The sequence below is a fragment of the Accipiter gentilis genome, chromosome 22, assembly GCF_929443795.1.
Source record: "Accipiter gentilis chromosome 22, bAccGen1.1, whole genome shotgun sequence".
Taxonomy (NCBI): domain Eukaryota; kingdom Metazoa; phylum Chordata; class Aves; order Accipitriformes; family Accipitridae; genus Astur; species Astur gentilis.
Genome location: NC_064901.1, coordinates 17,845,499 through 17,870,909, shown reverse-complemented (window position 1 = coordinate 17,870,909; position 25,411 = coordinate 17,845,499). Strand labels below are relative to the sequence as shown.

Sequence of the window (25,411 nt, the reverse complement as noted above, 5' to 3'; positions counted from 1 at the left end):
CTTCTCGTTTTGTTTGAAAGGGAAGTTCCTTTTGGAGATCCTGAAAGGTTATGTATAGAAGTGTGGGATTTGTGTATCTGCTTTTTAAAGTGGTTTCTGTGCAATCTCTCTCCTGTGATGGGGCAACAGAGTTTGGTGATGGTTTATTTTTGTTTAAGTCCTGAATTCTGGTGTTTAACTGCAATTTCAGGCTGTAAGGAGCAGACCATGTCTTAATCTAACTAGCAGCTGTCTTTTCTTTCTCTATTAAATTTTGAGATGTCATTCCTAAAATGCTGTTGCAGTAATAAGTTGAGCTAATATTTCAAATTTAAGGTTAGGTTGTGATATAATTACAATTTAACACTTGGGATTACAATGTAAGGGTACTAGAAAAAGTCTCAGTCTGTAGCAGAGCTGTTTGCCAAGTTTCTTGCAAAAATATTTATGTCTTTGATTACTACCCATTAGAAGTCAGATAACTGTTGTAGCACTGGATAGCTACAGCAGCCATGTATATCTACTCTCAGCCTGGGGTGGGAAGTTTTTAGAAATAAGTCTGAGACTTGGAAGGGGACCTGCTGCTTAAGGGACACTTGGCTAAAAAAAAAGAAGAGGACCACAGCATTCTGATTATACAGTTGAAAGTTGTTTTTATGAGAAAGAAACTTAAAAATCTATTGGGATCTACAAGGAATTAACACACCACCACCCCACCCTAGAAAAAAAACAGGAAGAATTTTGAAACTGCCTGTAAAATGTACAAGGCCACTGAAACTGATAGCGATGAGCTTCTGGCTTCTGCAAAAATGGTGCAATGGGAAGAACAAGGTTTTTTTTGATGAAGGGCTTAAAGTGTAAGTGCAAACAAAGCACCTTTTGTCCTCTATATCATAAAGAAGGATTGTGTGGCAGTGTAATTTCTTTTATAATTCAGAATTGATTGATGCTCAATGAGGTCTGTGGATTGTACCCTTTTGGTGTGGGTAGATGCCCTTGATATGTGCAATAATGTCTCCATTCACTGGAGTGGAAGCAGTATTGAAAACTGCAGCTAAACTTGCTGTCTCTAGCAGCGGTGGCATGACTGATTGCTGAAAGTTGAAGCATGGGACTTGAATAGAGGTTTGGCAACACAGGGGAAAATGGTTGTCTGTTTTGGAGTGTGACATGAGGCAATATTTACCCTCCTCTGTTTCTCTCTTTTCCAAGCAAAAGGCAGGTTGCCAAGTACAGGGACTGAATGGTTTGGATCTTCAGCTGGAAACGTTTTGCCTACAGTAGAGTAAATGAGATGTGCAAATAGCTCAGGAAATCTGAAAGTGGTGCCCTGCTTGTATGATACTTAATGGTGATGCAAACTAGATGGCTCATTCCATGCATATATCTTTTTTTTTTCTGTCCTCTATAAACCTCAGCCTTGTTCCTGTCTATATCCCTCCCTTTTTAAAGAGAAGTTGACAAACTTTCTTCAGTTACTAAACTCAAAACTTTCCTGTGACAAATACGTACAACCACAGAATTTCTGCATCTTTGGAACTTCCAGAGGAGTCATGGCAGAAACAAAGATCCATCTAAGATAGCTATTGATATAAATACATACTTCCAGACACATAGTAAATGCATCTTTAGTTGTTACTATTCGTGTATTTTTAGGATTAAAATTTTCTAGTTAGTGTTTGTTCTGGAGAAATTAAGATCTTGCGCAAGTGTTCAGCAAGCTCAGCTGAGGGAGTACAGTTGCCGTTTTGGCAGCTCTAGCATTCAATTATAAGGCTTTAGCCTCACAGAGCTCATTTTGAAAAAGCTCTAAAGTGTTAGATCTCTTTCATTTATCTTGTAGTTTCTATGCAATTTATTTTTCAAGCTGTTTTCCAGCTGTGAGGGCTGGCTTAAATGAAATTCTTGCAGAATTGTTCCATCCAGATTTATTCTGTTTTAAAAATGCCACATAGTGAGATTCAATGTTAAAGCCCTCTGTCACTCAAGATCTTTTAAAACTTTCAGCGGTTTAATTATATTTAGGGTGATATTTAGAGTCTCCTCTTTTGGAGCATCTTGTGTTGCATGAAAAAACTCTTAACTTTCAAATTTCTATTGAATCTTTAAAACAGTCTGAGTTTGTCCATTTAGTTGAATCTGTTGCATTATTCTGATAAGAGTGCTTCAATATGGTGCTCGAGTGAAATGGTTTTTGTCCATCTAGTTAAGTATGCTGTCCTAATTAATGAAACAAGAACTGGGAGATTTTAGATAACTCATGACAATATTCTGTGGTAGAGTGGGACTTTCAATAGATTATTAAACCTAGGTTTACCCCTGGATTAAGTGACACAAGTATTGATTCTGGTATTTTAAACCCATTTCTTTACTCCCTAGCTAGTCTAGAATATAAATGCTGAATTGCATACAATTCTTACAATGCCACATAAATTGGGTAAGTTTTTTTGATGTATTCCTCTTACTACAAAACTTCAGAAAGCTTTTATTTAATAGTTTCTATGGTTTTCTTCAAGAGTTAAGTACTTTGAATAAGGATATGAATATTTCTGAGAGAACATTTCCTTCCCCTATCAAGAAGAACTATGATTGGAAACGGTAAGGAGAAATTGGAAAACTTAGAGGCCCCCCCCCCCCCCCCCCCCAACTCTCCACAGTACCCTGAGCACTACAATCCAATGTATTTCTTGAAATTGCTTTCTCTGCAGGCTAATGTTATTCTAGGTTATTAATTTAAAAGCTTTGAAACTTGCAGTTTCTATTTGCTGTTGTTCTGCTGTTTGTTTTTTTAGTAGTGCTTGATAAGATGAATATCCAGAAAACTGATATTTTTAAAAACTTGTGAGAATGATGAATGTTTCGGTGTCCACATGAGAGCCTGGTGTTGTAATAAAGATAAAAAATTTTGGTTTAAAACTTTTAAAAGCAGGCAGGGGGAGGGAAAGAAGGATGTTTTCTGTTTGCAAGATTGAAATCTCTTGTATTTGGGCATGAACATTCAAATATATTTGGTTATTTTAGTATGTAGTATCGTTCTGTTTTTGATACTAAATATATTTATCATTATTAAAAAATAATTTATTCACAGTCATCTCTATACTGACTTAAAGGTTTTCACTCCATGCTAGTAAAAAAAAGTGACTAAATCTCATTCTGAATAAGCAGGAAAATAGAGTTCAACTTTTCAATTTAATTTTTTTCCCCTGAGTAAGGGAAGTCTGTCTTTACCTCAGAATTACTAGATGTATTATGCTTTTTTACTTATGCTGGTGCCCCATATAAATACAAAGTCAAACTTCCAAATACAGGTCTCAAAAGAAAGCTAGCAAAATGCTGTTAGTGTCTATCATCTCAGCTGTACTGAGATGAATTCAGAGATTGGATTTTTAAACCAGGGAGTTTAAAGAGCTGCTGTTAAGCTTTTCTCCCCCTATTCTCTTTCCTGCAGTACTTGGGACATGTTGAAGTGGATGAATCCAGAGGAATGCATATCTGTGAAGATGCTGTGAAGAGACTGAAATCTGTATGTATATTTGTTTCATGAAAAGGTTGGCTTTGGGGCTGTGAGCATTACTGGCAAAGGTCCGTTTGGCAGCAGTGCCCCAGCTAAGGACTGAACTTTTGACCCATGTTAGGAGAACAGTTGGCTGGTTTGAGAGCACTGCTGTGGTTAGGGGGACATGCTAGTCTGATGATGAGAGGGAGAGAGTTACAACTGTTCTTCCTACTTGCAGAAACTATTTGCAAAACAAATGTGTAAAAATCCTCTGTGACCTTTCAGACTAAGTTGGTACCCACATGGGACTTCAATCATTGTTTTTTAACAGTTCTTTCTCCCCCTCTCTCTCTCTTCCTCTCCCGCTCTCTCTCCCTCTGTTGCCTGCCACTTTAATAGTGACTTAATTCACTGTTATTATACAAAATATTACTTGATTTAGGCTGCTTTTTTCTAATGCACTGCAACATTGTAGTCATGCATGAAATAATCTGGCTTGCATCTGCTCAAAGTGGCCCGAAGGCTGCCTAATTCTGATATGTCATGAAGTGGGCTGCTCTTAGTTTGGCTTCTGTGAACGTTTGCTCCTGTAAATGGCACTCGTTCAAAGCTCTTTTGTATTTCTGTGGCTCATTTGAAGAGGTCTTGTCATCTCTTCCCTGCAGTAGTAATATCACAAAATCTTGTGGAAATAGCAAACTCCGCAAAGGCAGTGATCAGTCTATCAAGGAACTGAGGTTGCAACAGCATTGAAGAGAACAGAGGGAGAAAGGACATTAACATTTGAAGTTTGAATGGAGATAGAGAACTGCAATCCTTTTCATCACTTCCTTTATATGTCCTAGCTATATCCATTCCTCAGTGATGCCTTAGTGGAAGAAACTCTTGTATCCTTGCAGCTCAACAAAATTACTGAAAGTACATCAAACACTTCTACTGTACCTTTCCTAATTTAAGATATCTGCTACTGGACATCACTTTTTTTCCTTACCAAATGTGGGAGCTCAACTTCCAACTAGACCGGTTCTTCCCTTCTTCCTAGCACATGACAGAGGATTATAGGTTATCTTTTCTTCCTTCTGTTCTCCTGTAAAGTTTCTGAACTGGTTTAGTGCTCTGATTAAAATCAAGTCTTTTCATTCTTTTCTCTTTCAGCTAATGTATAGCAACCTGTTAAAGCTGCATCCCATCTGTTCCCATTCAGTCCAACAGTGATTGGTGATTGATTTTTATTAAAAAGGGCCATACAAAATATAAATTAGTTTCTTTATTCTGTGGGTTTATTTTATGTAGCTAAAAGTGCAAGTAATGACCACATAATGAATTGCATCTGGTTTTGTCCCATTCTGGTTTTTGTTCTATCGGAATACTTTCTATTAGCACACCAAATAACACTGCAGTATCCACTTCGTGCTACTTCTCTCATTTTGTTCCCTAGGGAGCTATGTTGTGAAGTAGTTGTTCTCTAGTTTTTTTATAAACTTTAAGCCCACAAGCCAGTTAAGTGTACCTAAGTTTATAAATAATGAGACACAGTAAAGGCATAGTGCCCAGTTTCTTCTGGAATCTGGATAATTCCAGGTTTATGATTCTTGATCACCTGAATTGCTGATTCAAATGTCAGACTTGGATATCTGACTTCTACAGTGCATTTTCTGGATGTAAATAATCTCTTTTCCCTCTTCTGTGCTATGTCTTTATTCCAAGTTGTGGATGGCATCAATTTACCCATTCTCATAAATTCAGTGTTTTTCTTCAGATAATTTTGATTTCTTCTGCTGTTTGAAGTTTTTGGTGTCTATATATATAAACTGGACACCAGCACATGTCTCTTACGATTGCTGTCTACATTGTCTCTTTTGTCAGTGTTGGAAGTTGAGAAGCAGAGGTGAAATTCTCATTGGGCCCCAAGAGGAAGATTCAGATTACTGAAACTACATTGTGTGCTTTAGTTGCTAGACTCCATCAGATCCAAGGTTCATTTGGAGCTGCTCACTGCAATTCAACCCCTGCCCCCTACCTCCAGCGTGTAGGTTTTAAGCTGGGGGCATTTCTTTAGGACTCTAATATTACTGAAAGCTCTTCTCTGTACAATTTGCTTTCTTAATTAGCAGAAGCCAAACCACTGGATGATGTTTTAGCATGCAAGGAATATGATAAGAAAACAGTTTGTTCTTTTGGTAGTCTCTTGCTTTCACAGTACTTGGTTATTTTGATGGGCTTTCTCTTGGTCTTGAAAGAATTGCAAGTTTGAGCTGCAGTGCTCCAACTGAAAGACTAACTTAAGGGAAATTGGACTTCACCTTTCATAGGGCTAAACTGCATTGAAATGTATGTGACCTCTTTTAATCTTTATTGTTTTCTCTGCAGGTAACATGAAGGTTTTATAAATCCAGTCAATAAAAATTAGACAGAATTGTTGAAATACCTGTATCTTGTAGCTTCTAAAATTAAGTTCTATCTTCACTTATTTTAATAGATAAACTTTTTTCCTCTTAATTCTTGTTCTCCAACAGTTGGCAATTCATTTGCAGAACTGAAGCCTGTTCTTTTTTAAGGCTGACTAATGGATTTTAAAACATTTTATGGGATATGTCAAGAAGAACACAGAACAGTGGTAATCTTGGGTTTAGGAATAGCTTAATTTCTACTTTGCTTTTTGAAAGAAAAGATGCAAACAAATCTTTCTGTCTCTTTATTGTGGGAAATAACCTAACCTTTCAGGTTTTTTTTATTATCTGCTTGATTAATGTGGCGTGATTATTTTTGAGCATTGCATCTTGCAGAACTTGAAACCAGATGATGGTGAGCATTTTATTCAGGCATTGTTTAATTGACAACTGAGCAAAAGAAGCCACTTTTAGCTAGAGAATCCCTCATCCATGCTGTACTCTGTTACATTTTTATGGCTCTGAAATCACACACCAATAATACTATAATGTGCAGTTGTTATATAGTTCAGAATGAATGAAGACAAACTTGAGTTATGTCCCTATTTTGTCTGATGAAATGCACCGCAGCCTCATTAATAGATAAGAAACCCATGTATTCAGCTATCAGTCTATTATGAACATGGGTTTATATTACCAATGGAGCTTACATTTTTCCCTTAGTAGGATATATTGCTATAACTGTGTATACATTTCATATCTGGTAGGATCCTTGTGTTTGGACACTAAGCTCTAAGTGGTTAGTTCAGAACCATCTCACTGGATTTAAAATATTTAGTGCAAACTGGAAAATACCTTTGTAAGGGCCCTGTAAGTGTATTTGACTCAGGTATGGGAACAGCCTGTAAAGACAAAAGTATACTTTCTCATGTCATTTTTTGATATTAAATGAGCTTTAGCGTGTAGTATTGGTTTCTAACTTGCCACTTTTTGTTTTAAATGATGCATTTGTTTTAATATATGTTCTTGTTTTAGCAGGTAAAGAGACATAATTTAATATTTTAAAACATGCATTAGTTATCTCTAAACTACATTAACTTAGTGTTGTTTAAAACCTATTTTGCATGATGTCTTTTCCATTAACCTTGTCCAGTTTATTAAAAACAATAATCTTGTTTAACAAGCGTTTTGCTGAGAGCAAAATTAACCATCACCTAAAAATGAGGTAGCTTCTGGTGAATCTCTTTAGCTTCTGCTATCTTTAAAAAGCTGTTTTTTAGTGTAATGCAATAGTCATTGCTCAACTTGGCAGCAGCATCCAGCCCCTTCTCATTATGTACACAACACTGTGATTAATCCATTAGTTCCCCTCCTAGTGTTTAGCATATCCTGTCCAAATACATAACTGTTCCTGCTTCTAAAAATTGTTAAGCTTTTCAGCTGACTGAACTTAGAGATGTTCTTTATACAGTGTCTGAGTTGACATAAATATGTAAAAAGCTCTGTGGAAGTACATCGGGCAGAGAGGCACACAGCAGCAGAAGCGAGGAAATGAAAAGTCGAGATTGACACTCCCTTCTTAACTTTGTGTTTCCTGGCCTTTGTTGGCTTGCGTCAGAACCATAGCTTTGTTTTAAATATAACCTTGTTTATCAATCAATTCTTGAGACACTGCCTCAGGATATTTGTAATAATATTTTTAATATGGTGTTGTTATCAGTGATCAACAGGTTGGAATTGCACAGTGTTAATCTGGGGTCAGGGGCTGTTACAAAGACACTGTCTGTCTCATCTGCAACTCTCCATGTCCTCCCTGTTACTACTATACCATAGCTTTCTTACAAGTGAAATAATTTGGAAAGATAGCAGGAACAGTGATATGCTTTGTGCCAGCTTCCCTCAAACACAGAGCAGCATGTGGCTGTGCTCGCAGAGTGCCAGGCGTGGTGAAGTGTTCTTTCAGGTGGGTTCAGATCTTGCGGTTTTATTTTCACCGTCTGGTAACAAAATAAAGCCAGTAAACTAAACTGCATGCAAATATGCTTAAAATTGTGTGCTGCCTTTTTCTTAATGTGAATTGGGCAATCAGTATAATTGCTTCCAGGCTGAAGAAATTTAGGAAGTTGTAGTTCAGCTCTTGGTATCTTTGCACTTGCCTAACTGTCTGTCCCTGTCTGACCTGACTTTAAAGGGTCTTGTTCAGCCTATCAGTTCAGAGTTGTAGAATGACTATTTACTATTTGTGTAAATACTGTATAAAGCCTTGGAAGGCTTTAGAAAGTGTGAAAGGGGAAGGGATCGCATTCGTGTTTAAGTTGTACCACAAGGTAAGATGAAATTTCTTAACTGTTCAGAGAAGACTGCATAAGATGTGAAGTGTAAGAGTAGCATGTAAACCAAAGCAACAAATAAATGGAATAAAATAAAGCAGTGTTTAACCCCGCTTTATACCAGCCATACATGCTGCTTCTGCTTACAAAGCATTTGCTTTGGGAAAGAGTGATCAATACAGAGCAAACTTGACTGTAATTCCAGAGTTAGAACGTTGCATTTCACAAGAGCCTGTACAGTATTTTAATTGTTTAACCACCATGTCTGCTGCCAAGTTTGGTTTATAATCTAACTAAAAGGGACTAAACAAGGGAGAGTGAAAATACAGTAACCACTTTGCATGAAATTGGGGCTGAGGTTTTCTTCTTTCCACCAATTTCAGGGCAATAGCTTATTAGAATTGTGTGCGTGCCCTTTGATCTGCATTTTCATGGGATTATTTTCACATTTGCCTGTCGCACCTTCTCATGGATAACTCTAAAAACCCCTTCCTTTCCCTCCAAACCCTATTCTTGTGTGTGCTTGTTGGTTTGAAACCCTGGGACATTTTAGCTACCTACAGTAATAGCGCTCGACTTGTCCCCCCTGTTCCTCCAGGAAAGGAAGTTCTTCAAAGGCTTCTTTGGAAAAGTAAGTTTAATGCCTCATTTGTGCTTGCACTATAAGGAGTTACATCCCTGGTATAGCACTGCCATAAAATCAGGGTGTTGAGAGTCTCCTAATCCATTTCAGAATATTTGCTTCTAAAACAGACGTGGAAAAATGTTTATCAAACAAAGACTATGGTTTAAAAAGCAAGCTGAAACAGAAACTTAAATCCATATGGACTGTATCAGAAATTCAGTGTTCTGAACTGATTTGGTCTTCCTGAAAAAAAAGGTGAATTTTCCTTTTAAACCCTTAAACTTGTGCCAGCCTACATCACCTGGGTAGATATCTACAGAGCAGCTGGGGTCTGTGCCTTGTAAGTGCTTCATGATGGGCTGCCTGGCACCATGAGTTGACCCCCAGATGTTAGCATTGGGAGAAAGCAGTGCGCTGCTTTCACAAACCATCTCTTAAACCTTTCTTTTTGGAGCACAGATCAGACCAGGCATTTACCTACTATGTTTTTCTAACTGCAACTCAACCGTATAACTGAAAAATTTACTGTTTCTGTCGTTGCTCTTGTTTTCATGAGGACAGTGTCTTAGATGCAAAGGGAAACAACTCTTTGTCCTTATTAAGAATGTGCTGTACTGACAGCTGGGTGATTTTATTCCTGCTGTCTACATCTCCACAAGGCAATGCATGTAGACCTCGGAAAGAGCTCTCTCTCTTTTACCTTTCATCTATTCCCTAACTCTGTGTTTAAAATTCCTGTAAAACATTTTAATTTAGTTTTCCTATGGAGTTAATGTAAGATACGGTTTCTGAAGTATCTTGTTATAAAATAAATCTTGGCTCAAATAGGAACTAACAGATTTGTAACATACAAAAGTCTTGTGGAACAGTTTATTCTCTGGTCACAAATTTGTTTTGGCTTTGCTTGGGGAGTAAATAAGGTTTTTTCAGCTGCTCCTTTTTCACCTTTCACTCAGTGATGCATGTCACACAGGGACAGCTGTTTTCCCAATACAGGTTTCTTCCTATGATCAGGGAAAGCATACATCTAAAGTGTAGTGACGGTGAAGTAAGAGGCTCTTTATTTTATTTCTTTTCTTTCTTTTTTTTTTTAATGGCCAAAATACTGTAGGTGGGAGATCTGTCAGATTAATCAGATCATTCCTATGTGCAAATGAAATTTAAGAGCTGAAATCTACGAAGACTAGAGTCGAAACATGCCATTTGCTTTATAACCGAAAATGCTAAATACTACTTACAATTTGTTTAAAACAAACAGAAAAAAACCCACCTCAACCTGATCAGTTATGTTAGTTTTCTTTCTGCTTGTTGGTATTAACTTCTGTTAGAGTACATAAGAAAGCGAAGATGTAAAAGCACAGATATTTGCATAGCACTTAATTAAAAAAGGCAAAGACAGATTTTTATCTATTAAATATGCTAGCTTCCCCATTACATCTTAGTTGCTTTTTTTTATGAAGTCCGGTACGTTACCACAGCCTTGTAGATTTGCTTTGTCTTTTATTACAATATTTTGCCAAAGAGGGACCTACTTTACTTCAGCCTGTAAAGTTCCATTAATTAGCACTGAAACCACTTAAAATCCATAGTGTTTAGATATCCCCACTGCATCAGTATGACAGTGCCTTTATTACAGCTTTGGCCTACAATGGTAGCCCAAATCCAGGGAAAAACTGCAAAAAAAGGGACAGCTGTTCTCTTATTAATAATTGAGAAATATTAATAACTCTTACATATTTTTTCCACAGATGCCTTGCATTGGGATTAATATAATATTCCGAGCTGCTTAAAACATGTTAGCAGCTTTCAAAAAGTCAGTCTAGACAGGTTTGCTGCTTTCCTTGTCCGTATTTTTCTCCCCCTAAAAGGTAAATCTGACTGATTTGTGTCCAGAAATATTCAAGTGTTTGGTATTGAAAATATTTTCTTTTCGGTTTTAAATAGAAATGAGATATCTGTTGATAGCTCCAGGTTAGGCTTCTACAGTTTTGTATAGTGTATGCAACGTAACCAAATCAACTGCCTTTTTAGGCAGCTCTTCATATTTTAATACTGAGGCTTTTCTGTTGTAGTGAATAGTAGTACAGATTCAGTGATCTTTCTCCTGTTTTGCTTCCACTGAGTGCATGTATTTCTCATCATGCAATGTTTTATATGGAGTCTGAAATGAAAAATTTTCTTTATATGTACTTCAGACTCCAGATACATCTTATATAGCTGTTTATAAGTCCCAGGACAGAATAAAATAGGCAGAATTATTAGAAACAATATAGAAGTATTTAAAGAATGCATTATTGGGCAACTTTAATTGTGCTCTGGCATACTTAAAACTTTTTCTACCTTACAATATAGCTGCTACTTACCTCCACGTTCCTATGACTTCTAACAGTTAAATTGTCATGACCTGCGCTGTTGATTAGGAGGTGTGCATTTTGGATTTAGTCTGCTTTGTGGTTTGGGGGGGTTTGGGGGTTTGTTGGTTTTGGTTTGGTTGGTTTTGGGGGGTGGGGTGGGGTTGTGGTTTTGGGTTTGGTGTTTTGTTTGGGGTTTTTTTGTGGATGCCTGTCTCTCGGGCACTGCCAGCTTGTTGGAGAGGTTTCCTTGTGCTTAACCTGCAGTGGTCTTGCTTTGTCTTCAGGCCTTGTTGTCTGTTAGGACAGGTGCCTCACCTGCCCCCAAGAGACCTCCGAGGACTCTGAAATTAGTCCAGATAATGTATTCGAGCAGATTACTGACCTCCTAAGAAGTGCTGAGCAGCAAGGTTTCTATCGGGGCTGACTCAGCACTGATAAATCGGGCTCCCAGGAGTCGCTGCCACACGTGGCTCTCCTCCAGCAGTGCTGTCATCCAAAAGCTCTTGAATATGATGAGAAGCTACCGATATGGATGTCTAGATGAGTCCCTTGGTAGCAACATTTAAGACCACAGTGTTCCAGTAGATATTGGCCATTTGCTTTAAATACTTTTGTTTGGAGTCACCTATACCTTTCAGTGTTTATTACACAAGCTGCAATCCTGCATTGGAGTTCACTTCCCATGCAGTATCTCGCATCTGGTCTGATTTTTGTCCGGTGTGTGCCAGGAGTGCAAGTGCTTGTACTTAATTTGTAATCACGATATACTTGGCACTATCCCACCCATAAGGGAGTAGTACTTCGATTTGTATATCCAATATAAACTGATTTGGAGAAGTATGTTCCTTTATGCATTACTTGTAGGCACAGATAAGCTGAGGATTCAGTAGATGCGCAAATCGTATGTTGCCCAACAGTAGTAGCCGTGTTTCATATACAGATGGTAAGGCCTTCCTCCTATGTGCTGCATCCACCATAAATCTAGAAGAAGGAATTGGGAGATAAAAGTGTGTTTTGTTTTATCTTGGTGTAGCAAACCCATGTTTGGTTATCTTGTATGAGGAACCTTATGTTTCCAGTGGGAGAGGAGGACTTAGCCCTTTAGCCTTTTCATTTTATTCCGAGAAACATGAACTTCATGTCTTAGCTATTTCTAAATCCTCATTTAGTAAAACAGCAGGTGAGGAGTAGCTCTGCTGAAGGTCACTACTGCTTTATGAAGTACCCAGCTCAGTTAAACTTGACTTTAACACAGACTTCAGGAACTGTTCACTATTTCTGCAGAAACAAGGTTTTTATTGTTTGCTGGGGAAGGACATGTATCTGTTTCTAATGATGGTAATCTAAACCAAACAGTTACCTGCAGGCATTGTCTTCTCTTGATTCTTTGTGTTTGCTTGAAATAAAGATTTAAGACTGTTAGTGGCTTATAAGAAACTGGTACTCCTTTTTAAAACAGTTCAAGGAGACAGACCTCTACAAACCACTTGGTTTTGGGATTAATAGCAACTTTCAGGCTATGGAAGCTAGCTGAGCATTGAAAATATAGTCTATATTTTGTGGGTATTGATATTTACAGCCTTTTAAGACCAAAAATTAAAAGTGACTTTTAAATGCTGCAATAGTTTTTAACAGATATGATGGTAAATTTAAGTACATCTTCCTTTGTGCATTATACTCTTTCCCTTAAGCATTCTAGAATCTGGTAGTTTTACTTTAAATCTTCTCTGGGGTATCCAGCAGGCTGGATGGACATTTAGAAACTTGCTTCTGCAGGCACTTCTCTGTAGCTTGCTTTCATGCTGTGCTTATTTTCTCTTTTTTTCTTTTAATCACTCTTCCATACAACTCAGTGCTCAGTTCTCACCAAGCTTTTTGAAAATGCTCGGGGTGTCATTGCTGCTTCTGAAATTGGGACAGATAGTTCCTCCCCCAAAACAAACAGAAGTTCTGCCAGGCCCGTTTTCTTCACACTTGCTGCTTTTTCTGAGAATGAAACCGATGTGATATAGCAGGAGACTTTTCAGTCCAAGATATTTCAATCTTACAGTGTTAAAATCGGTGTTGCAGACTTGAAACATGGTGGCTTATGCCAGAATGTGTACTTGCTCCATTACTTGCCATATGAATATAAATTATATACATCTGCAATGAACTATTAAAAAAAAATTAATTGCAATTTGTGCATGAAGCCACTAGCTGATATCCCCTCATCTTTTTTTATTATTGTTGCTCTCTTCAATCCCTGGAGTGGTCTGTGGTGGGTGCCATTAGCAGCCACAAACTGTGTAAACCCAGTGCTTCAAAAAACATTACGGGGAGAATGTTTTATTAGCTGGCTTTAAGTATGGGGCTTGTGAATTAAAGTAATGTGTTTAAAAAAAAAAAGAAAAAAAAGATTATTTTTCTAGTAGTAGTTCTCTGTAACAACCAGTAAAATTATGTTGACACCTTGTACCTATTTTGTGTTCAGTGAATTAGTTTCAGAAGAATATGGTGTCAAGTGTTTATACTGTTTTCTGTAACCTTCCCTTAAAAAAGTAAACAGCCTAGAAAGAATCTGTAGCTTAAATGGCTCCTGAAACCTTCCTGTGCTTCCCACTTTTACTTACCCTCAGCTTGTGGCAGCTGAAAGTTCCCACAGTCGGATCTTGGATAAAAGCCAGACCACTCCTCCACTGCGGCAGCCTGCCACACACCATTGCTTTTTTTTTTTAAGATACACACCAAATGATCAAGAAATCATATTTTTCTACCTCTTTTCCAAGATGTGACATTTAACTCTTAATAAATTAATGAAACATGTATGGATGATTGATCTTAGTATTAAGCTCATAACACAGTAACTGATGATTTTTGGGTGCTTTTAACACTGGCTTAAGGTGATGCCAATGATTTTGCCATGTGACTATTGGGGTAGAGGGTAGGGCTGGTGGAAATATCAGGTAAGAATTTTCCTATGTTTAAACTTGTGCTAAAGAAGCTACCTGTGGTGTAACTCCTTATGAATTAATGTCTTCTGACTTTTTAGTGAAATTCTTCACCCACTTGGTCAGTCTTGAATTCTTTACTGTTAGTGGATGTACACCTTATTTTTGCCTCCACCTGTTCTGTGCCCTATCCCTATCCCTATGATGTGCTGTTTCTGAAATACTCTCTTTGGCTTGGTTCTCTGAATGTTTTGCAACTTGGATTGATTATCTGGCTTTGGGCACACTACTGACCGTGGACTTCATCTACACTTAATGTTACGGTTCTTGGAAAGGGGAAGCGGGTGGCAGTCTGATGCTTTTGGCATAAAACTGTTTTTTTTTCTTTCCTTTTTTAAATTTTTTTGAAAGTCTGGGAAGAAAGCCGTTAAAGCAGTCCTGTGGGTTTCGGCGGATGGACTCAGAGTTGTAGATGAGAAAACAAAGGTTAGATTTCCCTGGACAAAAGTTTTAAATCTCTCTATAATAACATATGTGCTATAACTTTAAATGGACACCAATCTTTATGTTAATGCAAATGTTGGCATTTGAAAGGAAGACTGAAGTGTATAATTAGTCTACTTATTTCTTGCTTTGTAAACATATGTATGCCTGCTAATTTTTTTCCTCCAGTTAATTTCACACTACTTTCAAGACACATTTCATAAAATGTGGCAGGTAGCACAAGCTTGCAAAATTTTTTTATTGCATTTACTGGAAGAACCATTTTTTCCCTGTAAGTTCTGTTGACATTGAACTTGGAGAGTCCTTTGACTTTGTTCTGCACCACTGCAGAAGGCTGCAGTAGTAATACATGAGCAAACTCATGTAAATCAATGTAATTTTTAGTGCATCCAAATGCTAGAATGGGTCTGAATGAACAAGAGAGAGCTTCCAAAAGTGCAATGAAGAGACTAAATGAGATAGGGGGTTGTGCCTTCAGACTCAAGCTAAATAGTAACTGAGTATCAAATTCAGTAATTTCTAATTCTAATATCTAAGCTGTTGGTCTGAAGTAGAAGACTAATGTGTTTGTGGCATCCTTCTAGATTGTTTTACAGTTTTTTTGATTGTGAAATAGCAGTATGTACCACCAAGGTGCCTGTGTGCAAGGAATAGCAAACGATTCTTGGTTTTATGTAGATGTAGGCAATTAGAAATAAAAGCTTTAGGCTTGCCTCTGTAAGTGAACCAATATTTTAAAAGATGGCATGGCTGTTGGAACAATTTTTACTCTCATTAGTCTGAAATGAATTCATTTTATATTCATGTCATTTAACCCTTACTTTGTCAACCTAAAAGATGATTTCTGCAAGCCAACACTGCGAAGCAGGTAGAGATAGTTCATATCCCTCTGCAGTACGGCTGCCTGTCAAGTACCTGCTCTGTGGCTAGACTTCTCCAGGGCTGCTGTTATGGTATGGTTCATCAGCACTAAAGTTACTGTCTCTTAAGAATTCAGTTTCTAATACCAACATACTGATGTAGGTGAATTCATTCTACTGATTGCCTCATTTAAAAATAATAATACAAGTATTATTTTTAGAATGTTACTGCATATATCTTATATTTTAAAATTGAATTTTAATAAGTTGTGCAGACCCTGGAGGTAATTAAAAGTATAGGACTTAAAAAGAGGATATACTATTGCCTCCTGGTGGTTGAATACATTAGCACAGGTGCCAAGTACCAACCACCAACCAAAAGAAAAAATTTTGGAAAAAAATGTTGAAAAAATAATTTTTAATGAAGATGGCATAGTTCTTAAACTATACTATCTCCTTTTTGGAAACACTTCTCCCATCAATCTATGGGAACAAATCAGGGGTGTTTGATACTACCAGTGCTGCTGATGCTTTTCCATTGCATCCCTGCTTAGCTAATTAGCAGATCAGCTTCTGCTTTTTGTGTAGCAGCTGCTAGACCTTTTCACACATGCAGATCTCTCCCATAAGTTTTAGTGTCGTGTTTTATCCACAGTAAAGATTTTTTTGATTGCAAGACTACCAGAGCTGCTGTAAAAATAAAACAAAAATGTGAGCTCCATAGTCTAGAGGAGAGATCTTAAGAATTGTTCGGGTCCCTAAATTCTTAAGTGCTGCCTTGGCACACACTTCTACCAAAGGTGGCTGGTGGAAAAATCTCTTCTGTCCTTTTTGTTTCATACTGGGAATAGATTCTGAATGCTGAATTCATTAACAGATAACTATAGCCACATCAGGTTATCCTCTTGTTAGTATAACTCATCTTCTTGCAGTTAAGACTGACAATGACTTGTTCAAGTGTTTCTCTGTATTTCCTCACATTTCTTTTATTGGGGGGGAATTTTTTCCCTCTAGGATCTTATAGTTGATCAGACAATAGAGAAGGTTTCTTTCTGCGCACCAGACAGGAACTTTGACCGGGCATTCTCATACATCTGTCGAGATGGCACAACAAGACGCTGGATATGCCACTGCTTTATGGCTGTAAAGGACACGGTAAGTTTAATATGGTGTGTGTCCAACTCTTCCAGCTTCTAGCTGGAAGTTATGCTCGGAAAAATTAACTGCCTAGAATACTGCAGTATGTTTTGACTTCAGCTAAAATATTACTTAGTCCTTGAAAATTGTTTTAGTTCTAATTCTTTCTATCTGAATTATTTGCCATCCCTCTGTGGTGTCATCTTGTGGAGAGAAAAACGGTGCCTAGCATGTGTATAAAAGGAATGCAGTCAGCCTCAGATATATCTAGCAGAAGGGAACTACTCTTCTAAAAATAGACAGAAGATATTCTCATCTGAAAATGTATACAGCCAAAAACTGAAACAGCAATGACAGTTTTTCCAGGATAAAATCATAGTGAGTAAATACAGACTGGTTATGAATGCAGCCTCTTGTTTGCGAATGTTATCTTGAATGGGAAGTCATCTGAATGTTAAGGGACGGAGCTAAACTGAATTAAATTAGCATCCTGTTTGCTTCTAAGGGATAGAGATTTTTCCAGTAGAAGGTTTGAAAGTAAGTTACCTCTATCAGTCTCTTGCTGTGTAGACTTATTTAACTCCCTGATCTGTCCTTTTCCTCTTTCTGCTTTTTGTTGAATCCTGCCTATATTATACAAAGTGCTTGAAACTTCATGCAGATTCATTGTGTGAACTCCACATAGCTGCATGTTCAGAGCAATTGTACTTGACAATTTATCATTTTTCTTTAAAGAGAAACAATGAAGTTAGAAACTCCCAGTTAAGCTTACATTAGAACTGGAGCATTTCTATTTTCCTCTGTGAATAACACGTCATTTCACTTACTGATTATAATAGATGAGTTGAGTTACTGGTAGTAATAGCACCTCTGACTCAACTGTAGCTGCTGTATCAGCTAGATTGCTGGACTTCCTCTGACTTGAATTTCCTTTCCTTATTGCAGTTATTGGATAATGGATCCTTTTAACCTCACTGGTTAATAATGGAAGTGCTTTTCAGAAGGCACTCTTAATACTAACTTGTGCATTTGGTCAGGGCCATTAAGAGGTGTAAGTAGTCACCTTTGTACTTTTAATTTTCACGCTTGCACACAATGGTAGTGTCTCCTTGAGCCCTCTGTAAACTTTCTCCAGCTGAGAAATAGCACTTATCTGTCCTTCAGGATTTACACCTGCTTAAGATGGCTTCACAAGAGTTTCTTTGTGCACAAATGTATCCAGAGGCAAGGGATCAGTGCAGGCAGGTTATCACACTAGCATCTTAGTAGCAGTTGAACTAAACAGATTATCTGTCAATCTCTTTCATTTCTGGGTGGCCTTCTTGAACACTGCTTGTGCATTAATAGTCTTTATATACCAGGTTTAATTTTAGAGCCATACAAAAGGTGGCCAATTACAGTAGTTCTTTTTAATGCCTTAATTAGATTCCTCTTGTAAAGGCAGGTTATCACTTTGCAATGCCTGATGTATGTTTCTGTTCCAGTTACTGTATGATGCAATGTTGTCTTGTACAGGGGGAAAGGTTGAGTCATGCCGTGGGCTGTGCATTTGCAGCATGCCTGGAGCGAAAGCAGAAGCGAGAGAAGGAGTGTGGAGTGACTGCCACCTTTGATGCCAGCAGAACCACATTCACTAGAGAGGGGTCATTCAGGGTCACTACAGCTACTGAACAAGCAGAGAGAGAGGAAATTATGAGACAGATGCCGGATGCTAAAGGTATGGGGTGCAACTTAAACAATCACCCATAGCGAGCAAAACCAGCACTGAATTGAATTGGAGCCTGTGCAAGGATTGAGGCTTAACGTCCTTGCAGCATTCCCTCTCTTGAACCTTATTATGTACAAATCATACTCCCTGATGCTTGTCACTTCACAAGATGAAAAATGCTTCCAGATTCACTCATAGTGCATTTTCCCACATTTCCTCTAGAAAAAGTACAAGTAGCTTCAATGTGAAAGCTGCTCCTGCTTTGTTTTGTCAGCCTGCTCTATGGTAGAGAACACCATAGGTACCATACTAAAAGGCCTTATTAGAAAAATGTTATAAAAATATAACAAGTTTGCCAGACATGAAGTAATCCTTTTTGTAGTCTAAAGCTTATGGTAAATGAACAGGAAATTATATGCATTTTTCTTAGAAAATACTGTACTTTTTATTTTGATTTTTAAGGCAGGTTACAAAGTATATGTATAGAGTTATACTGCATGAGGGAAGAAAGATCAGAGTGCTTTCTAAAAAAACCAAACCAAAACAACCACCCCCTTCCCATAAAACACATAACTGTTGCACTGTTAATTACATTCAAAACTAGTAACTAACTGATTTGAGAGGAGTTAGTTTTTACTACTTAGCCATTTAAAATGCCATTTACAATGTTCTGAAATTCAAGTGAAAGTAGAACTTCTTACTCAAGTTTTATTACAAGTAGTGGAGCTCTACAGCTAACAAAAAAAAATTTATTATAAACATTGTTCATAGCCCTCTTTACAGTGGAGTTGAACTTTTGTTTCAGAGGGTTCCACAGCAAGTTTTATGCTGCCACTTGATTGCAAAACTTTAATCTTCATTTTCATCATCCATCTGCTTGTTCCCATAGGTTAGTTTTAGAATGTGCTAAATGAAGCTTAAACACAAGGCCTTTGTTACTTGAGGGCATGAGTCAAAGTCTTGACTCAATGAAGGTGTGTGAAATCCTTTCCAAGAAAGACTGATTAGAAAAGTTTCACTTGAACGAGCAGCTGCAACTCATGGGTACTGAAGCTTGCAAGACAACATAATTAGTTCCTCCTACTATTTCAGCTCCTCAGCAATCTGTAGTGTGACTCCTCTCTTTAGCAGACTTCTAGTTATTCTGCTGATTTCTCAACAAAAAAAGTCATTGTTTTTCCTAATACGTTTGGAAAGCAATATAGGTAAAATAAGAGTTCACATCAGGGTGGTGAGAGTTCCCCTTCTTCTGCAGTGTTTATTGCCCCCAAAGCCAATTCACTTACGATGTGAGAGAGAGAGAGTTTTCCTAGAGATGGAAAAATCCCCATTGCTATTCTAATAATAAGTGTCATGATTTAAACTAGGCTTAATGCTACGTTTCTACCATTAGGCCGGGTTGACAGAAGCATTGTGATGCTATGCAAAACCCTGCAAAGTGAAGCAGCTGACTTTAAGCTGGAGGAGCTCCCAGTGCAACTAGTGATTGGGTGGTAATGTGACAGCTAAATTCAGTTAAAGTAGTGACACAGGAACTCGCTGTAAGTGTGCCTGGTGTTAGCCATGCCTGTCGGCTCAGAGGCTGGATCTACCTTGCAGCACACTTCCATCTATCTGCAACGTATCTCCTGGAGGAGCTGGGGAGCTGCAGCCTGAGCACTGAATGCAGCCTAACCTGTTATGTCCTGCTGCTGCCTTTGGCCTGCTGAAGCTTGTGCAGTGCGTTTGGCTACTGCTGCTGATTCTGCAGGGCTAGGAGGGTGACTTTTAAAAGAAGGTCCTAGAGCTGGGTTCTGTTCCCTGCTGCTGCTGAGCTATGCCACCCTAAGTCACTTAAAACAGTTTGCAGTAATATTTTGGCCATAGTTCTGTGTGAGGCGGAGTAAAGGTCTCAAACACACAATCCACTTATCGGTCTCTAATCGTAAATGAATTGCAAGTATTTCTAGAGCTGAGGTCTCAGGAATAGCTAAAAAGAATAAATATATATAACACCATCATTTCTATGAAGCGGCTAGCCTTAGTAAGCTTTGCTTTGGAGAATCAATGTACGTAAAGTGACGTGGTGAAGACAGTGATGTATACAGAAATTATTTTTCTGCTGTGGTAGTAGAAACTTGTTTGGAAGAGTACTAGTTATGCAAATTCCTGCCATTTCTCTTTTCAAAACAAACGGGAGTAGGGGCAGGCAGTTGAACACTACTTTGCTTTACTCTGCTAACCTCACCGTATTTCCTCCAGCAGTGGAAACAGAAGTGAAAACAATAGCACCAGGTGCTGCACCAAACAATACTGCCCCCTCTTCTGGCTCACCAACCTCTCCTACTGCTGAAGTTGCTGCCTCTCTGGATAAAGAAATGAGCAATCCCCACGCTATTCCACGGAGGCATGCCCCTATAGAACAGCTTGCCAGGCAAGGGTCTTTCAGGGGCTTCCCTGCCCTTAGCCAAAAGATGTCTCCTTTTAAACGCCAGTTGTCTTTGCGAATAAATGAGCTGCCTTCAACGGTGCAAAGGAAGACCGATTTCCCCATGAAAAACTCAGGTAAAACCAAATGGTTCCAGTAAAACATTACCTTAAATTGTCTCTTCCTCCTTTCCTTCTCTGTGGCTTCAAATAACTCCTTATTTTCTAGTAAATCCTTCTTCCTGCCTCATGTGGATCATTTCTCATGGATGAACATCACCATGTCAGAAAACTTCTGCTTTGGGAATAGGCAAGAATTTCAAATGCAGTATTCACATGCAGAAGACAAACAGTTCTAATCACTGTCTGAAATACTGGAGCACAGCTTGAAGTGCTCCAAGAATGGGTGTTGGTGAATTAGTAGGTGCTGGCTCTTCACTCTAAGTCACTGAACCAGTTCCTCCACTTAATGCCAGGGGATCCTGAGACACAAATCCCTTCAAGGCCTTAACCACTTGTCATGGGATCACGTGATGCTTTTCTGCAGTCTGTCCTTCTTTCTGTCTGAATTCTTCTTTTTGAGAGCAACGGAATGGCTTTTCACCTTGCGTTAAAGGAAACTTTACTGTATAGGTGGTACAGTTTTCACGTGATGGTAGTGGGGTTTTCTGGAGTTATCCCAACATAAATACCTGGGGTGCTCAGTGACTTGCATAATGTCCTAGAATCTCCTTAGCTATGTTATCCAGCTGTACTCTCACTTGGCAACAGAGCTAGTTTAAGGGTTCTAAGCTTTACAGTAAAAATTACTGTGGCAAAGGCAAAACCAACAAAAATAGCTAGTCTGACTTCTCTTACAATCCTTATTTGGTGACCTGTGCTTTAAGGACCAGCACTGAGTTTATCAGTTTTACGGTAATAGTGCACTGCTCACTAGTGATACTCACCGAGCACACTACAAGATGCATTTTTCATGATTCAGAACACTTCTGATGCATGTTCCTATGTATGCTGCTGCCAGTGCTGCTTACTGTCACACCACGTGCGCTGTATTGGAATATCCCTCAAAGAATCAATTTTTGGGCATGCCTCCCTGTGAATTTTAGATATGGTGCATGTTGTGTTCAGACATCTTATGTTTTTTATACTATTTGTGCTTAATTATGCCTGCTTATGTCAGTTCTGTGCTGACATGATCATCAGACTGATGATCAGTACTTTTGAAAAGCAGTGCAATTAGTAATAATGAGAACATCTGGTAAGTTGGCAGTTTTACTCCAGATGTTACTTTATCCACATTATGCTGATACTTGGTTTAAAACTGAGTGTCCATTTTATTTGAGCATTCAGCTTTTGCTTTTCATAATTCTACCACAGGAGCTAGGGATTTCAGCTACCACTGAACTGGAGCAATCGACATTCTAACTCTAGACTTCACTTGCCACTGTGCATTGCTGTCAGCACGTCTAAACTTCATCTAGTTACTGTTGGAAGTATGTTGTTGGAACACTTAAATCTATCATAAGTATTTTCATTTCACAGAGTGCCAAATCTTAGTGCCAAATCCTTGATATGTTTAGCACTTTAATACTGAAAGATTTAGATCTCTACTAAAGCTATAGAAAACCCTTTTATTTTCTGAAACGAACATCCTCTTGCATTAACACAGAGAAGCAGTAATAACCGACTTTAAATCTGGAACGCTGATCTCCTTACCCTCTTGACTTAGTCACAAAACACACTAATGTGGTATTCTATTTCAGGTCAGGTCTTCAACGCTAATTTTAAAAAAAGCTGTCATGCAAATCAGTTGCAGGAACATCTAGGACATAAGGGAACTAATTATATTTCCATTTCACATTGGTATTTGTAAATTGTTTCTGTATCCTTTAAACTTCCAATTTAATGAATTTTGTTTACATTTTAGTCCCTGAGGTAGAAGGGGAAACAGACAGCATTAGTGCCCTGTGCTCTCAGATCACCAGTGCTTTCAGCACACCATCAGAAGATCCCTTCTCTTCGGCCCCCATGACAAAACCAGTGACAGTAGTCGCACCACAGTCTCCTGCCTTTCAAGGTTTGTGATTTCTTTGCGTGCCATGGTCATGCTGGATGAGGCTTGAATGCACATAATGTTGCTTTCCAGTTAACACGTGGTCTTAATTTTTTGTGCAAGTCCTTTTAGCAGTACTTTGGGGGAACGACATCCTGCTTTATTCATCTTGTCTGTTTAGTTTTTCTGTGTTTTTGTTTTTAACAAGAAGTCTGTGTACCTACCACACGATAGCTACCTGTAAAAGGGACTGGCTTTGAGATAACGGCTCTTCTAGCTTTCTGCCTCCTGAACTGCAAAAACCTTACCAACTGTGTGTCACGGGAACCAAATCCCACAAAGGAAGAGATTTTGTGCCACCACATGATTACTGTTTTTCACACAAACTCTTAGATAAGTTGTGGAGAGATGCCAACTATAGAACGCACAGCAGCCTCTAATCTTCATTTCACTGATATGCTTTTATACAAGTTGTGTGAAAAAAGAACCTCTCCTTCTTAAATCCAGTTATTGTTACTTTGCATCTAAAATCTGTTCTTTTGAATCTAAAATTAATCATACAGTAACTTCTGGTGAGCCACTTCTCTTCTCTATGAAAACAACAAATTTAACTTCAGTTGGTCATCAGAACTCAAGGTCTCATCAAATACGTAAAACTCCACCATCCCGCAATTCTGTTAACAAGCGTTGGCTTGGTGAAATGGAATTTATTAGCTTTATCGGCTGTCAGTCCAATTTGGCTAATTTACACAAAGTGCTGTCATGTGGAAGTGTCTAAAATTGTTATATGTTGATAGGTGTGACATGGCCCACTAATATTCCAGTCACGTGCATGCCTGGCATGAATTAATTGTACTGATGTTGTCTGCTCCCATTTTAGTTAATGGCACTGCCTCTGCCTTCTGTGTGCTTGCTGCTAAACCATCCCAAGCTGCTGTAGTGTCCACAGCTATGCCAGTTCGTGAAACCAATCCTTGGGCTCATGCTCCTGCTGCTAATACTGGAGCTGCAGCCATGGTTGCTGGTAAGATTGGAAGTGGATCCGGTGCATTGCTATGAGAACTTGGATCAAAAGCATAATTGAGCCCTTGAGACAATTGTCAATGCCACTTAATGGCAAGTGGAAGGAACAGTAACAAAAGCCGGAAGTAGTAGCCTTTTGCATGAGTGGATGGAGGGAAGCGATGAACTCCCTGGTTCTGGGTCTATAAACTGGACTGATTCTTATTTTGGCAGCATTTTAGAAAATCCAGTGCTTAAAAAGGAAGTAATGAAATAGTGTGTGTTTGGGGATGAAGAGGGACGAATCTATGCGTACCCAAAATAATTTTTGTGCGTTCTTTCCACTAGCATATGTAAGGAGAGATTAAGTTGGTTGCTTAAAGGCTTTAGAGGTTCATTTTTTCTGTTTAGTCTGTCCCTCCAGTCCTTGTCTGTAGTTACATACAATGCAAGGTGGTACTTTAAATGGCTGTCACCCATGTGGATATGGGTGCTAGAAGGCTACAATCAAACTAATATCATTTCCTGGTATAAGCTCAACTGAAAAAGAGAAACTTTGCTAGTGAAATAGTAGGTTCTACTTGGCCTTGTTAAGAATACCAGACCCATTTTCAGTAAGTCTTCCCCCATAAGAGAGAGTCCCTAAGCTCTGCCTTCAACAGTTCCCACTGTAAAAACAACAGTAAACTGAGCTTTAGATGGTGTTTTAACTAGATCAGGCTGATGGCAGACTATTGACTTCTCCAAAACACCAAATAACATGTGATTGTAGAGCCACCTCTACAATTCCTGGTTGCTTTTCTCATCACATTGGAAACCTGGCAAGACCCTATGGGAGGGAAAGAGGATTTGAAACTGTAGGGTGAAGGAAAACCAGAATTCAGCTGGTGGGACATAGCTTTGAAACTGTGGGAGGGATGGAAATGATGGTGGATTTTGTTTTGGGGTTTTTTCTAGTCATTGAAGATGAGTTAAAATCAGAGCTAGTTTTATAGGGGAGAGGTTTAAAATGCTAAGTGTTGAACATTGCAAAAAAGTTTGAGAGGTTAACAGCCTGAGTTATATAAGAAAAGAGTAAGGGAAGAGTGAGTGGAGATGGGGGAAGAATATAAAGGAGTCATAGTAATTTGATTAGATGTAGTGCCTTAAATGTTCATGTATGTCATAGTAAGTACTCACACTTCACTTCAGTGTGTATGGGACAGAAAAAATGAATGTTGTCTTAACTCCCAGTACCATTACATTACTGTCCTTTAGAGGGTAAAGCCTTAATTTAGGAAACAGAGCAAGCCAGTCTTAAAAACAGTTTCTTATAGCTTTGTGTTCCAACAGTCCACCAGTCCTGAGCTGTACATTCAGAAACTGATACTCCTCAGTGAGAGGAATTAGTGGTTATGGACTAGATCATTGCCACTAAATTATGAGTGCATGCAGCAGCTCTCCTGCATGCCCTAAAGTCTCAGATGTCTGCCAGGAAGAGAAAAAAAAAAATATCTGCATTTTAGTGAAGAAGCTCTTCTCTACCCCTTCTTGACCAATGTCTTTCTGTAACAGAACAGTACAGTGGATGCATAAATATGCTTCCAGCGTGGGTAGCAGTCTTTCAACCATGGAGGGAGGAGGCCTGTCTGTTCTTG

The 25,411-nt window shown here is 38.5% G+C and overlaps 1 protein-coding gene across 7 annotated transcripts in view; it reads left to right on the top strand.

Annotated features, from left to right (window-relative positions):
• NUMB (NUMB endocytic adaptor protein) overlaps window positions 1-25,411 on the top strand; it is a 96,094-nt gene that overhangs the window by 68,659 nt on the left and 2,024 nt on the right. For 3 of the 7 annotated variants that reach the window (XM_049825372.1, XM_049825373.1, XM_049825374.1), the window contains 8 exons: window positions 3,428-3,502; window positions 8,794-8,826; window positions 14,516-14,590; window positions 16,483-16,623; window positions 18,121-18,322; window positions 20,555-20,857; window positions 22,647-22,796; window positions 23,653-23,796. In XM_049825372.1, coding sequence (XP_049681329.1) covers window positions 3,428-3,502; window positions 8,794-8,826; window positions 14,516-14,590; window positions 16,483-16,623; window positions 18,121-18,322; window positions 20,555-20,857; window positions 22,647-22,796; window positions 23,653-23,796 — 1,123 coding nt within the window. The remainder of the gene's footprint in view (window positions 1-3,427; window positions 3,503-8,793; window positions 8,827-14,515; window positions 14,591-16,482; window positions 16,624-18,120; window positions 18,323-20,554; window positions 20,858-22,646; window positions 22,797-23,652; window positions 23,797-25,411) is intronic. The other 4 variants (XM_049825376.1, XM_049825375.1, XM_049825378.1 and 1 more) reach the window with 4 other exon arrangements.